Source organism: Taudactylus pleione, unplaced genomic scaffold, assembly GCF_031769625.1.
Source record: "Taudactylus pleione unplaced genomic scaffold, aTauple2 ptg000182l, whole genome shotgun sequence".
NCBI classification, from domain to species: Eukaryota; Metazoa; Chordata; class Amphibia; order Anura; family Myobatrachidae; genus Taudactylus; species Taudactylus pleione.
In genome coordinates, this window is record NW_028284584.1 from 548334 (window position 1) to 562333 (window position 14000).

General features: G+C 43.1%; 1 protein-coding gene across 1 annotated transcript in view; it reads left to right on the top strand.

The window, feature by feature from the left end:
• The first annotated feature begins 3616 nt into the window (after window positions 1–3616).
• LYVE1 (lymphatic vessel endothelial hyaluronan receptor 1) overlaps window positions 3617–14000 on the top strand; it is a 229616-nt gene continuing 219232 nt past the window's right edge. The window contains exon 1 of the mRNA XM_088476086.1: window positions 3617–3769. Coding sequence (XP_088332212.1) covers window positions 3697–3769 — 73 coding nt within the window. The 5' untranslated portion in view covers window positions 3617–3696. The remainder of the gene's footprint in view (window positions 3770–14000) is intronic.

The window sequence follows — 14000 nt, forward strand, 5'->3', positions numbered from 1 at the left end:
AACAGGACTGTGAGGTATTACAGATGTGAGATAGCAGTAGTGGTGTCTCTATGCTGTCTGAGCTGTGGATGATGTTACAGATGTATACACAGGACTGTGAGGTATTACAGATGTGAGATAGCAGTAGTGGGTGTCTCTATGCTGTCTGAGCTGTGGCTGATGTTACAGATGTATACACAGGACTGTGAGGTATTAAAGATGTGAGATAGCAGTAGTGGGTATCTCTATGCTGGCTGTGCTGTGGCTGATGTTACAGATGTATACACAGGACTGTGAGGTATTACAGATGTGAGATAGCAGTAGTGAGTGTCTCTATGCTGGCTGTGCTGTGGCTGATGTTACAGATGTATACACAGGACTGTGAGGTATTACAGATGTGAGATAGCAGTAGTGGGCGTTTCTATGCTGGCTGAGCTGTGGCTGATGTTACAGATGTATACACAGGACTGTGAGGTATTACAGATGTGAGATAGCAGTAGAGGGTGTCTCTATGTTGGCTGTGCTGTGGCTGATGTTACAGATGTATACACAGGACTGTGAGGTATTACAGATGTGAGATAGCAGTAGTGGATGTCTCTATGCTGGCGGTGCTGTGGCTGATGTTACAGATGTATACACAGGACTGTGAGGTATTACAGATGTGAGATAGCAGTAGTGGGTGTCTATGCTGGCTGTGCTGTGGCAGATGTTACAGATGTATACACAGGACTGTGAGATATTACAGATGTGAGATAGTAGTAGTGGGTGTCTATGCTGGTTTTGCTGTGGCTGATGTTACAGATGTATACACAGGACTGTGAGGTATTACAGATGTGAGATAGCAGTTGTGGGGTCTCTATGCTGGCTGTGCTGTGGCTGATGTTACAGATGTATACACAGGACTGTGAGGTATTACAGATGTGAGATAGCAGTAGTGGGTGTCTCTATGCTGGCTGTGCTGTGGCTGATGTTACTGATGTATACACAGGACTGTGAGGTATTACAGATGTGAGATAGCAGTAGTGGGTGTCTCTATACTGGCTGAGCTGTGGCTGATGTTACAGATGTATACACAGGACTGTGAGGAATTACAGATGTGAGATAGCAGTAGTGGGCGTCTCTATGCAGGCTATGCTGTGACTGATGTTACAGATGTATACACAGGACTGTGAGGTATTACAGATGTGAGATAGCAGTAGTGGGTGTCTATGCTGGTTTTGGTGTGGCTGATGTTACAGATGTATACACAGGACTGTGAGGTATTACAGATGTGAGATAGCAGTTGTGGGGTCTCTATGCTGGCTGTGCTGTGGCTGATGTTACAGATGTATACACAGGACTGTGAGGTATTACAGATGTGAGATAGCAGTAGTGGATGTCTCTATGCTGGCTGTGCTGTGGCTGATGTTACAGATGTATACACAGGACTGTGAGGTATTACAGATGTGAGATAGCAGTAGTGGGTGTCTCTATGCTGGCTGCGCTGTGGCTGATGTTACAGATGTATACACAGGACTGTGAGGTATTACAGATGTGAGATAGCAGTAGTGGGTGTCTCTATACTGGCTGCGCTGTGGCTGATGTTACAGATGTATACACAGGACTGTGAGGCATTACAGATGTGAGATAGCAGTAGTGGGCGTCTCTATGCAGGCTATGCTGTGACTGATGTTACAGATGTATACACAGGACTGTGAGGTATTACAGATGTGAGATAGCAGTAGTGGGTGTCTATGCTGGTTTTGCTGTGGCTGATGTTACAGATGTATACACAGGACTGTGAGGTATTACAGATGTGAGATAGCAGTCGTGGGGTCTCTATGCTGGCTGTGCTGTGGCTGATGTTACAGATGTATACACAGGACTGTGAGGTATTACAGATGTGAGATAGCAGTAGTGGGTGTCTCTATGCTGGCTGTGCTGTGGCTGATGTTACAGATGTATACACAGGACTGTGAGGTATTACAGATGTGAGATAGCAGTAGTGGGTGTCTCTATGCTGGCTGTGCTGTGGCTGATGTTACAGATGTATACACAGGACTGTGAGGTATTACAGATGTGAGATAGCAGTAGTGGGTCTCTCTATGCTGGCTGTGCTGTGGCTGATGTTACTGATGTATACACAGTACTGTGAGGTATTACAGATGTGAGATAGCAGTAGTGGGTGTCTCTATACTTGCTGTGCTGTGGCTGATGTTACAGATGTATACACAGGACTGTGAGGTATTACAGATGTGAGATAGCAGTAGTGGGTGTCTCTATGCTGGCTGTGCTGTGGCTGATGTTACAGATGTATACACAGGACTGTGAGGTATTACAGATGTGAGATAGCAGTAGTGGTGTCTCTATGCTGGCTGTGCTGTGGCTGATGTTACAGATGTATACACAGGACTGTGTGGTATTACAGATGTGAGATAGCAGTAGTGGGTGTCTCTATGCTGGCTGTGCTGTGGCTGATGTTACAGATGTATACACAGGACTGTGAGGTATTACAGATGTGAGATAGCAGTAGTGGGTGTCTCTATGCTGGCTGTGCTGTGGCTGATGTTACAGATGTATACACAGGACTGTGAGGTATTACAGATGTGAGATAGCAGTAGTGGTGTCTCTATGCTGGCTGTGCTGTGGCTGATGTTACAGATGTATACACAGGACTGTGAGGTATTACAGATGTGAGATAGCAGTAGTGGGTTTCTCTATGCTGGCTGTGCTGTGGCTGATGTTACAGATGTATACACAGGACTGTGAGATATTACAGATGTGAGATAGCAGTAGTGGGTGTCTATGCTGGCTGTGCTGTGGCTGATGTTACAGATGTATACACAGGACTGTGAGGTATTACTGATGTGAGATAGCAGTAGTGGGTGTCTCTATGCTGGCTGTGCTGTGGCTGATGTTACAGATGTATACACAAGACTGTGAGGTATTACAGATGTGAGAAGGCAGCAGTGGGCGTCTCTATGCTGGCTGAGCTGTTGCAGACATTAGCATATTTTCGCAGCTACACTGCGTGCAATTGCAGATAACCTATTATTGGCCGAAAGAACATCTGCTATTTGCCAATATAATGCACCTCTCCTCTCCGTTCCTATAAGTTTACTTAATAATATATAACTTAATAATTTCAACCACATTTATTGTCAGTATCAGAGGAATAAGGAGAATTGCTGACATACATTTGTTATTTCCTTAGATTGTGACGTAAAACAGAGTAATGTATGTTATATTTATGGCTCACATATGAAAATCTACTTATTGGGGTTCAGGGCTCTGATACTTCATGGGGAGAAATCTGCTTTGCTGGCACTTTATAAAACTGACAGGTAAACACCACCCTGAAACACGCAAGTGCACATATGACCTACACACATGCTGATCCATGCATTTAATACTCATTTTCCTACACAGAAGCTGCAGGACTGGCACAAGGGTAAATAACCTGTTTGCATGGACCCCTCCTAGACCTCATGTCACAGAGTTTCCTCTTCTCGGTGTTGCCTGAATCAGCATTAGTGCAGTTTTCCAGTCATCGAAAGATAACAGGGGCTGCTTACGTCAGGGGTTCCGTCTTCAACTGACAGGAAAACAGAGAGGTCTCTTATCCTCAGGATTCATTGTTAAACTGTAAAGAGTCACCTAGACGGTCATTCCTAGCAGAGCACTCCGAGCTGGTCACCGAATCCTCAGCCACGGCTACAGTACAGTATACAGGCAAAGATGTTGTGTCCCTGTCTGTTTCTCACACTCTTCCTGACGCCCTATTTCGCCTACAGCTCTGTTGATGTAAGAGGTATGTATTTCTCCATTGTACCCTTTATGGATATAGAATATTACTGCCATCTATACCTCTCAACACGGCAAATTAACCAAAGATGGATTGGCCAGGTTATACGCTGCATGCATTGGATACTGGATCATTGGTGATTTACTAACATAATCCAGGTGGAAAAGCAGAATGCAATATGTAGAAATCTAGAAATACTTGCTGAAGAGCTCAATAGCATGTAATGAATGTGCATATATAGGTTATCATGGACAAAGGTACCAAATGTAACGGATTCCCAGGATGATCCAAACATTTCAAATCCTATTAATCCATTTGGTTGCAAAAAATGTCCCTGATATGTAATATTGACTATTGTGATCATATCCAGAGGTCAGGACATGTTGGGGGTGTAGTGTCCTATGTCTGTATACAGTGTAATGGATGTGTATTATGGTCATGTACAGCGGTCAGGACATGTTGGGGGTGTAGTGTCCTATGTCTGTATACGGTGTAATAGATGTGTAGTATGATCATGTACAGCGGTCAGGACATGTTGGGGGTGTAGTGTCCTATGTCTGTATACAGTGTAATGGATGTGTATTATGGTCATGTACAGTGGTCAGGACATGTTGGGGGTGTAGTGTCCTATGTCTGTATACAGTGTAATGGATGTGTATTATGGTCATGTACAGCGGTCAGGACATGTTGGGGGTGTAGTGTCCTATGTCTGTATACAGTGTAATAGATGTGTATTATGATCATGTACAGTGGTCAGGACATGTTGGGGGTGTAGTGTCCTATGTCTGTATACAGTGTAATAGATGTGTATTATGGTCATGTACAGCGGTCAGGACATGTTGGGGGTGTAGTGTCCTATGTCTGTATACAGTGTAATAGATGTGTATTATGGTCATGTACAGTGGTCAGGACATGTTGGGGGTGTAGTGTCCTATGTCTGTATATAGTGTAATAGATGTGTATTATGGTCATGTACACCGGTCAGGACATGTTGGGGGTGTAGTGTCCTATGTCTGTATACAGTGTAATAGATGTGTATTATGATCATGTACAGCGGTCAGGTCATGTTGGGGGTGTAGTGTCCTATGTCTGTATAGTGTGTAATAGATGTGTATTATGGTCATGTACAGTGGTCAGGACATGTTGGGGGTGTAGTGTCCTATGTCTGTATACAGTGTAATGGATGTGTATTATGGTCATGTACAGTGGTCAGGACATGTTGGGGGTGTAGTGTCCTATGTCTGTATACAGTGTAATGGATGTGTATTATGGTCATGTACAGCGGTCAGGACATGTTGGGGGTGTAGTGTCCTATGTCTGTCATGTACAGCGGTCAGGTCATGTTGGGGGTGTAGTGTCCTATGTCTGTATACAGTGTAATAGATGTGTATTATGATCATGTACAGCGGTCAGGACATGTTGGGGTGTAGTGTCCTATGTGTGTATACAGTGTAATAGATGTGTAGTATGATCATGTACAGCGGTCAGGAAATGTTGGGGGTGTAGTGTCCTATGTCTGTATACGGTGTAATAGATGTGTATTATGGTCATGTACAGCGGTCAGGACATGTTGGGGGTGTAGTGTCCTATGTCTGTATACGGTGTAATAGATGTGAATTATGGTCATGTACAGCGGTCAGGACATGTTGGGGGTGTAGTGTCCTATGTCTGTATACAGTGTAATAGATGTGTATTATGATCATGTACAGCAGTCAGGACATGTTGGGGGTGTAGTGTCCTATGTCTGTATACGGTGTAATAGATGTGTATTATGGTCATGTACAGCGGTCAGGACATGTTGGGGGTGTAGTGTCCTATGTCTGTATACAGTGTAATAGATGTGTATTATGGTCATGTACAGCGGTCAGGACATGTTGAGGGTGTAGTGTCCTATGTCTGTATACAGTGTAATAGATGTGTATTATGGTCATGTACAGTGGTCAGGACATGTTGGGGGTGTAGTGTACTATGTCTGTATACAGTGTAATAGATGTGTATTATGGTCATGTACAGTGGTCAGGACATGTTGGGGGTGTAGTGTCCTATGTCTGTATACGGTGTAATAGATGTGTATTATGGTCATGTACAGGGGTCAGGACATGTTGGGGGTGTAGTGTCCTATGTCTGTATACGGTGTAATAGATGTGTATTATGATCATGTACAGCGGTCAGGTCATGTTGGGGGTGTAGTGCCCTATGTCTGTATATAGTGTAATAGATGTGTATTATGGTCATGTACAGCGGTCAAGTCATGTTGGGGGTGTAGTGTCCTATGTCTGTATACAGTGTAATAGATGTGTATTATGATCATGTACAGCGGTCAGGACATGTTGGGGGTGTAGTGTCCTATCTCTGTATACAGTGTAATAGATGTGTATTATGGTCATGTACAGTGGTCAGGACATGTTGGGGGGTGTAGTGTCCTATGTCTGTATACAGTGTAATAGATGTGTAGTATGATCATGTACAGTGGTCAGGACATGTTGGGGGTGTAGTGTCCTATGTCTGTATACAGGATAATAGATGTGTATTATGGTCATGTACAGCGGTCAGGACATGTTGGGGGTGTAGTGTCCTATGTCTGTATACAGTGTAATAGATGTGTATTATGGTCATGTACAGCGGTCAGGACATGTTGGGGGTGTAGTGTCCTATGTCTGTATACTGTGTAATAGATGTGTATTATGATCATGTACAGCGGTCAGGACATGTTGGGGGTGTAGTGTCCTATGTCTGTATACAGTGTAATAGATGTGTATTATGGTCATGTACAGCGGTCAGGACATGTTGGGGGTGTAGTGTCCTATGTCTGTATACAGTGTAATAGATGTGTATTATGGTCATGTACAGCGGTCAGGACATGTTGGGGGTGTAGTGTCCTATGTCTGTATACAGTGTAATAGATGTGTATTATGATCATGTACAGCGGTCAGGACATGTTGGGGGTGTAGTGTCCTATGTCTGTATACAGTGCAATAGATGTGTATTATGGTCATGTACAGTGGTCAGGACATGTTGGGGGTGTAGTGTCCTATGTCTGTATAGTGTGTAATAGATGTGTATTATGGTCATGTACAGCGGTCAGGACATGTTGGGGGTGTAGTGTCCTATGTCTGTATACAGTGTAATAGATGTGTATTATGGTCATGTACAGTGGTCAGGACATGTTGGGGGTGTAGTGTCCTATCTCTGTATACAGTGTAATAGATGTGTATTATGGTCATGTACAGTGGTCAGGACATGTTGGGGGTGTAGTGTCCTATGTCTGTATACAGTGTAATAGATGTGTATTATGGTCATGTACAGCGGTCAGGACATGTTGGGGGTGTAGTGTCCTATGTCTGTATACAGTGTAATAGATGTGTAGTATGATCATGTACAGTGGTCAGGACATGTTCGGGGTGTAGTGTCCTATGTCTGTATACAGTGTAATAGATGTGTATTATGGTCATGTACAGCGGTCAGGACATGTTCGGGGTGTAGTGTCCTATGTCTGTATACAGTGTAATAGATGTGTAGTATGATCATGTACAGTGGTCAGGACATGTTCGGGGTGTAGTGTCCTATGTCTGTATACAGTGTAATAGATGTGTATTATGGTCATGTACAGCGGTCAGGACATGTTCGGGGTGTAGTGTCCTATGTCTGTATACAGTGTAATAGATGTGTATTATGATCATGTACAGTGGTCAGGACATGTTGGGGGTGTAGTGTCCTATGTCTGTATACAGTGTAATAGATGTGTATTATGGTCATGTACAGCGGTCAGGACATGTTGGGAGTGTAGTGTCCTATGTCTGTATACAGTGTAATAGATGTGTATTATGGTCATGTACAGTGGTCAGGACATGTTGGGGGTATAGTGTCCTATGTCTGTATATAGTGTAATAGATGTGTATTATGGTCATGTACAGCGGTCAGGACATGTTGGGGGTGTAGGGTCCTATGTCTGCATACGGTGTAATAGTGTACTATGATCATGTACAGCGGTCAGGACATGTTGGGGGTGTAGGGTCCTATGTCTGCATACGGTGTAATAGTGTACTATGATCATGTACAGTGGTCAGGACATGTTCGGGGTGTAGTGTCCTATGTCTGTATACAGTGTAATAGATGTGTATTATGGTCATGTACAGTGGTCAGGACATGTTGGGGGTGTAGTGTCCTATGTCTGTATACAGTGTAATAGATGTGTATTATGATCATGTACAGCGGTCAGGACATGTTGGGGGTATAGTGTCCTATGTCTGTATATAGTGTAATAGATGTGTATTATGATCATGTACAGCGGTCAGGACATGTTGGGGGTGTAGTGTCCTATGTCTGTATACGGTGTAATAGATGTGTATTATGATCATGTACAGCGGTCAGGACATGTTGGGGGTGTAGTGTCCTATGTCTGTATACGGTGTAATAGATGTGTACTATGATCATGTACAGCGGTCAGGACATGTTGGGGGTGTAGTGTCCTATGTCTGTATACAGTGTAATGGATGTGTATTATGGTCATGTACAGTGGTCAGGACATGTTGGGGGTGTAGTGTCCTATGTCTGTATACGGTGTAATAGATGTGTACTATGATCATGTACAGCGGTCAGGACATGTTGGGGGTGTAGTGTCCTATGTCTGTATACGGTGTAATAGATGTGTATTATGGTCATGTACAGCGGTCAGGACATGTTGGGGGTGTAGTGTCCTATGTCTGTATACAGTGTAATAGATGTGTATTATGGTCATGTACAGCGGTCAGGACATGTTGGGGGTGTAGTGTCCTATGTCTGTATACAGTGTAATAGATGTGTATTATGGTCATGTACAGCGGTCAGGACATGTTGGGGATGTAGTGTCCTATGTCTGTATACAGTGTAATAGATGTGTATTATGATCATGTACAGTGGTCAGGACATGTTGGGGGTGTAGTGTCCTATGTCTGTATACAGTGTAATAGATGTGTATTATGGTCATGTACAGCGGTCAGGACATGTTGGGGGTGTAGTGTCCTATATCTGTATACAGTGTAATAGATGTGTATAATGATCATGTACAGCGGTCAGGACATGTTGGGGGTGTAGTGTCCTATGTCTGTATAGTGTGTAATAGATGTGTATTATGGTCATGTACAGTGGTCAGGACATGTTGGGGGTGTAGTGTCCTATGTCTGTATACAGTGTAATAGATGTGTATTATGGTCATGTACATTGGTCAGGACATGTTGGGGGTGTAGTGTCCTATGTCTGTATACAGTGTAATAGATGTGTATTATGGTCATGTACAGCGGTCAGGACATGTTGGGAGTGTAGTGTCCTATGTCTGTATACAGTGTAATAGATGTGTATTATGATCATGTACAGCGGTCAGGACATGTTGGGGGTGTAGTGTCCTATGTCTGTATATGGTGTAATAGATGTGTATTATGATCATGTACAGCGGTCAGGACATGTTGGGGGTGTAGTGTTCTATGTCTGTATACGGTGTAATAGATGTGTATTATGGTCATGTACAGCGGTCAGGACATGTTGGGGGTGTAGTGTCCTATGTCTGTATACGGTGTAATAGATGTGTATTATGATCATGTACAGCGGTCAGGACATGTTGGGGGTGTAGTGTCCTATGTCTGTATACAGTGTAATAGATGTGTATTATGATCATGTACAGCGGTCAGGACGTGTTGGGTTTGTAGTGTCCTATATCTGTATACGGTGTAATAGATGTGTATTATGATCATGTACAGCGGTCAGGACATGTTTGGGGTGTAGTGTCCTATGTCTGTATACGGTGTAATAGATGTGTAGTATGATCATGTACAGCGGTCAGGACATGTTTGGGGTGTAGTGTCCTATGTCTGTATACAGTGTAATAGATGTGTATTATGGTCATGTACAGTGGTCAGGACATGTTGGGGGTGTAGTGTCCTATGTCTGTATACAGTGTAATAGATGTGTATTATGATCATGTACAGCGGTCAGGACATGTTGGGGGTGTAGTGTCCTATGTCTGTATACAGTGTAATAGATGTGTATTATGATCATGTACAGCAGTCAGGACATGTTGGGGGTGTAGTGTCCTATGTCTGTATACAGTGCAATAGATGTGTATTATGGTCATGTACAGCGGTCAGGACATGTTGGGGGTGTAGTGTCCTATGTCTGTATACAGTGTAATATATGTGTATTATGATCATGTACAGCGGTCAGGACATGTTGGGGGTGTAGTGTCCTATGTCTGTATATGGTGTAATAGATGTGTATTATGGTCATGTACAGCGGTCAGGTCATGTTGGGGGTGTAGTGTCCTATGTCTGTATACAGTGCAATAGATGTGTATTATGGTCATGTACAGCGGTCAGGACATGTTGGGGGTGTAGTGTCCTATGTCTGTATACAGTGTAATAGGTGTGTATTATGGTCATGTACAGCAGTCAGGACATGTTGGGGGTGTAGTGTCCTATGTCTGTATACAGTGCAATAGATGTGTATTATGGTCATGTACAGCGGTCAGGACATGTTGGGGTGTAGTGTCCTATGTCTGTATACAGTGTAATAGGTGTGTATTATGGTCATGTACAGCGGTCAGGTCATGTTGGGGGTGTAGTGTCCTATGTCTGTAAACAGTGTAATAGATGTGTATTATGGTCATGTACAGCGGTCAGGACCTGTTGGGGGTGTAGTGTCCTATGTCTGTATACAGTGTAATATATGTGTATTATGATCATGTACAGCGGTCAGGACATGTTGGGGGTGTAGTGTCCTATGTCTGTATACAGTGTAATAGATGTGTATTATGGTCATGTACAGCGGTCAGGTCATGTTGGGGGTGTAGTGTCCTATGTCTGTATAGTGTGTAATAGATGTGTATTATGGTCATGTACAGCGGTCAGGACATGTTGGGGGTGTAGTGTCCTATGTCTGTATACAGTGTAATAGATGTATTATGATCATGTACAGTGGTCAGGTCATGTTGGGGTGTAGTGTCCTATGTCTGTATACAGTGTAATAGATGTATTATGATCATGTACAGTGGTCAGGACATGTTGGGGGTGTAGTGTCCTATGTCTATATACAGTGTAATAGATGTGTATTATGATCATGTACAGCGGTCAGGACATGTTGGGGAGTGTAGTGTCCTATGTCTGTATATAGTGTAATAGATGTGTATTATGATCATGTACAGCGGTCAGGACATGTTGGGGGTGTAGTGTCCTATATCTGTATACAGTGTAATAGATGTGTAGTATGGTCATGTACAGCGGTCAGGACATGTTGGGGGTGTAGTGTCCTATGTCTGTATACAGTGTAATAGATGTGTAGTATGATCATGTACAGTGGTTAGGACATGTCGGGAGTGCTGTGTCCTATGTCTGTATATAGTGTAATAGATGTGTATTATGATCATGTACAGCGGTCAGGACATGTTGGGGGTGTAGTGTCCTATGTCTGTATACAGTGTAATGGATGTGTATTATGGTCATGTACAGCGGTCAGGACATGTTGGGGGTGTAGTGTCCTATGTCTGTATACAGTGTAATAGATGTGTATTATGGTCATGTACAGCGGTCAGGACATGTTGGGGGTGTAGTGTCCTATGTCTGTATACAGTGTAATAGATGTGTATTATGATCATGTACAGTGGTCAGGACATGTTGGGGGTGTAGTGTCCTATGTCTGTATACAGTGTAATAGATGTGTATTATGGTCATGTACAGCGGTCAGGACATGTTGGGGGTGTAGTGTCCTATGTCTGTATACGGTGTAATAGATGTGTATTATGGTCATGTACAGCGGTCAGGACATGTTGGGGGTGTAGTGTCCTATGTCTGTATACAGTGTAATAGATGTGTATAATGATCATGTACAGCGGTTAGGACATGTTGGGGGTGTAGTGTCCTATGTCTGTATACAGTGTAATAGATGTGTATTATGGTCATGTACAGTGGTCAGGACATGTTGGGGGTGTAGTGTCCTATGTCTGTATACAGTGTAATAGATGTGTATTATGATCATGTACAGTGGTCAGGACATGTTGGGGGTGTAGTGTCCTATGTCTGTATACAGTGTAATGGATGTGTATTATGGTCATGTACAGTGGTCAGGACATGTTGGGGGTGTAGTGTCCTATGTCTGTATACAGTGTAATAGATGTGTATTATGATCATGTACAGTGGTCAGGACATGTTGGGGGTGTAGTGTCCTATGTCTGTATACAGTGTAATAGATGTGTATTATGGTCATGTACAGCGGTCAGGACATGTTGGGGGTGTAGTGTCCTATATCTGTATACAGTGTAATAGATGTGTATTATGGTCATGTACAGCGGTCAGGACATGTTGGGGGTGTAGTGTCCTATGTCTGTATACAGTGTAATAGATGTGTATAATGATCATGTACAGCGGTTAGGACATGTTGGGGATGTAGTGTCCTATGTCTGTATAGTGTGTAATAGATGTGTATTATGGTCATGTACAGTGGTCAGGACATGTTGGGGGTGTAGTGTCCTATGTCTGTATACAGTGTAATAGATGTGTATTATGGTCATGTACATTGGTCAGGACATGTTGGGGGTGTAGTGTCCTATGTCTGTATACAGTGTAATAGATGTGTATTATGGTCATGTACAGCGGTCAGGACATGTTGGGAGTGTAGTGTCCTATGTCTGTATACAGTGTAATAGATGTGTATTATGATCATGTACAGCGGTCAGGACATGTTGGGGGTGTAGTGTCCTATGTCTGTATATGGTGTAATAGATGTGTATTATGATCATGTACAGCGGTCAGGACATGTTGGGGGTGTAGTGTTCTATGTCTGTATACGGTGTAATAGATGTGTATTATGGTCATGTACAGCGGTCAGGACATGTTGGGGGTGTAGTGTCCTATGTCTGTATACAGTGTAATAGATGTGTATTATGATCATGTACAGCAGTCAGGACATGTTGGGGGTGTAGTGTCCTATGTCTGTATACAGTGTAAAAGATGTGTATTATGGTCATGTACAGCGGTCAGGACATGTTGGGGGTGTAGTGTCCTATGTCTGTATACAGTGCAATAGATGTGTATTATGGTCATGTACAGCGGTCAGGACATGTTGGGGGTGTAGTGTCCTATGTCTGTATACAGTGTAATATATGTGTATTATGATCATGTACAGCGGTCAGGACATGTTGGGGGTGTAGTGTCCTATGTCTGTATACGGTGTAATAGATGTGTATTATGGTCATGTACAGCGGTCAGGACATGTTGGGGGTGTAGTGTCCTATGTCTGTAAACAGTGTAATAGATGTGTATTATGGTCATGTACAGCGGTCAGGACATGTTGGGGGTGTAGTGTCCTATGTCTGTATACAGTGTAATATATGTGTATTATGATCATGTACAGCGGTCAGGACATGTTGGGGGTGTAGTGTCCTATGTCTGTATACAGTGTAATAGATGTGTATTATGGTCATGTACAGCGGTCAGGTCATGTTGGGGGTGTAGTGTCCTATGTCTGTATAGTGTGTAATAGATGTGTATTATGGTCATGTACAGCGGTCAGGACATGTTGGGGGGTGTAGTGTCCTATGTCTATATACAGTGTAATAGATGTGTATTATGATCATGTACAGCGGTCAGGACATGTTGGGGAGTGTAGTGTCCTATGTCTGTATATAGTGTAATAGATGTGTATTATGATCATGTACAGCGGTCAGGACATGTTGGGGGTGTAGTGTCCTATATTTGTATACAGTGTAATAGATGTGTAGTATGGTCATGTACAGCGGTCAGGACATGTTGGGTGTGTAGTGTCCTATGTCTGTATACAGTGTAATAGATGTGTAGTATGATCATGTACAGTGGTTAGGACATGTCGGGAGTGCTGTGTCCTATGTCTGTATATAGTGTAATAGATGTGTATTATGGTCATGTACAGTGGTCAGGACATGTTGGGGGTGTAGTGTCCTATGTCTGTATACAGTGTAATAGATGTGTAGTATGATCATGTACAGTGGTCAGGACATGTTGGGGATGTAGTGTCCTATGTCTGTATACAGTGTAATAGATGTGTATTATGGTCATGTACAGTGATCAGGACATGTTGGGGGTGTAGTGTACTATGTCTGTATAGTGTGTAATAGATGTATTATGGTCATGTACAGCGGTCAGGACATGTTGGGGGTGTAGTGTCCTATGTCTGTATACAGTGTAATAGATGTGTATTATGGTCATGTACAGTGATCAGGACATGTTGGGGGTGTAGT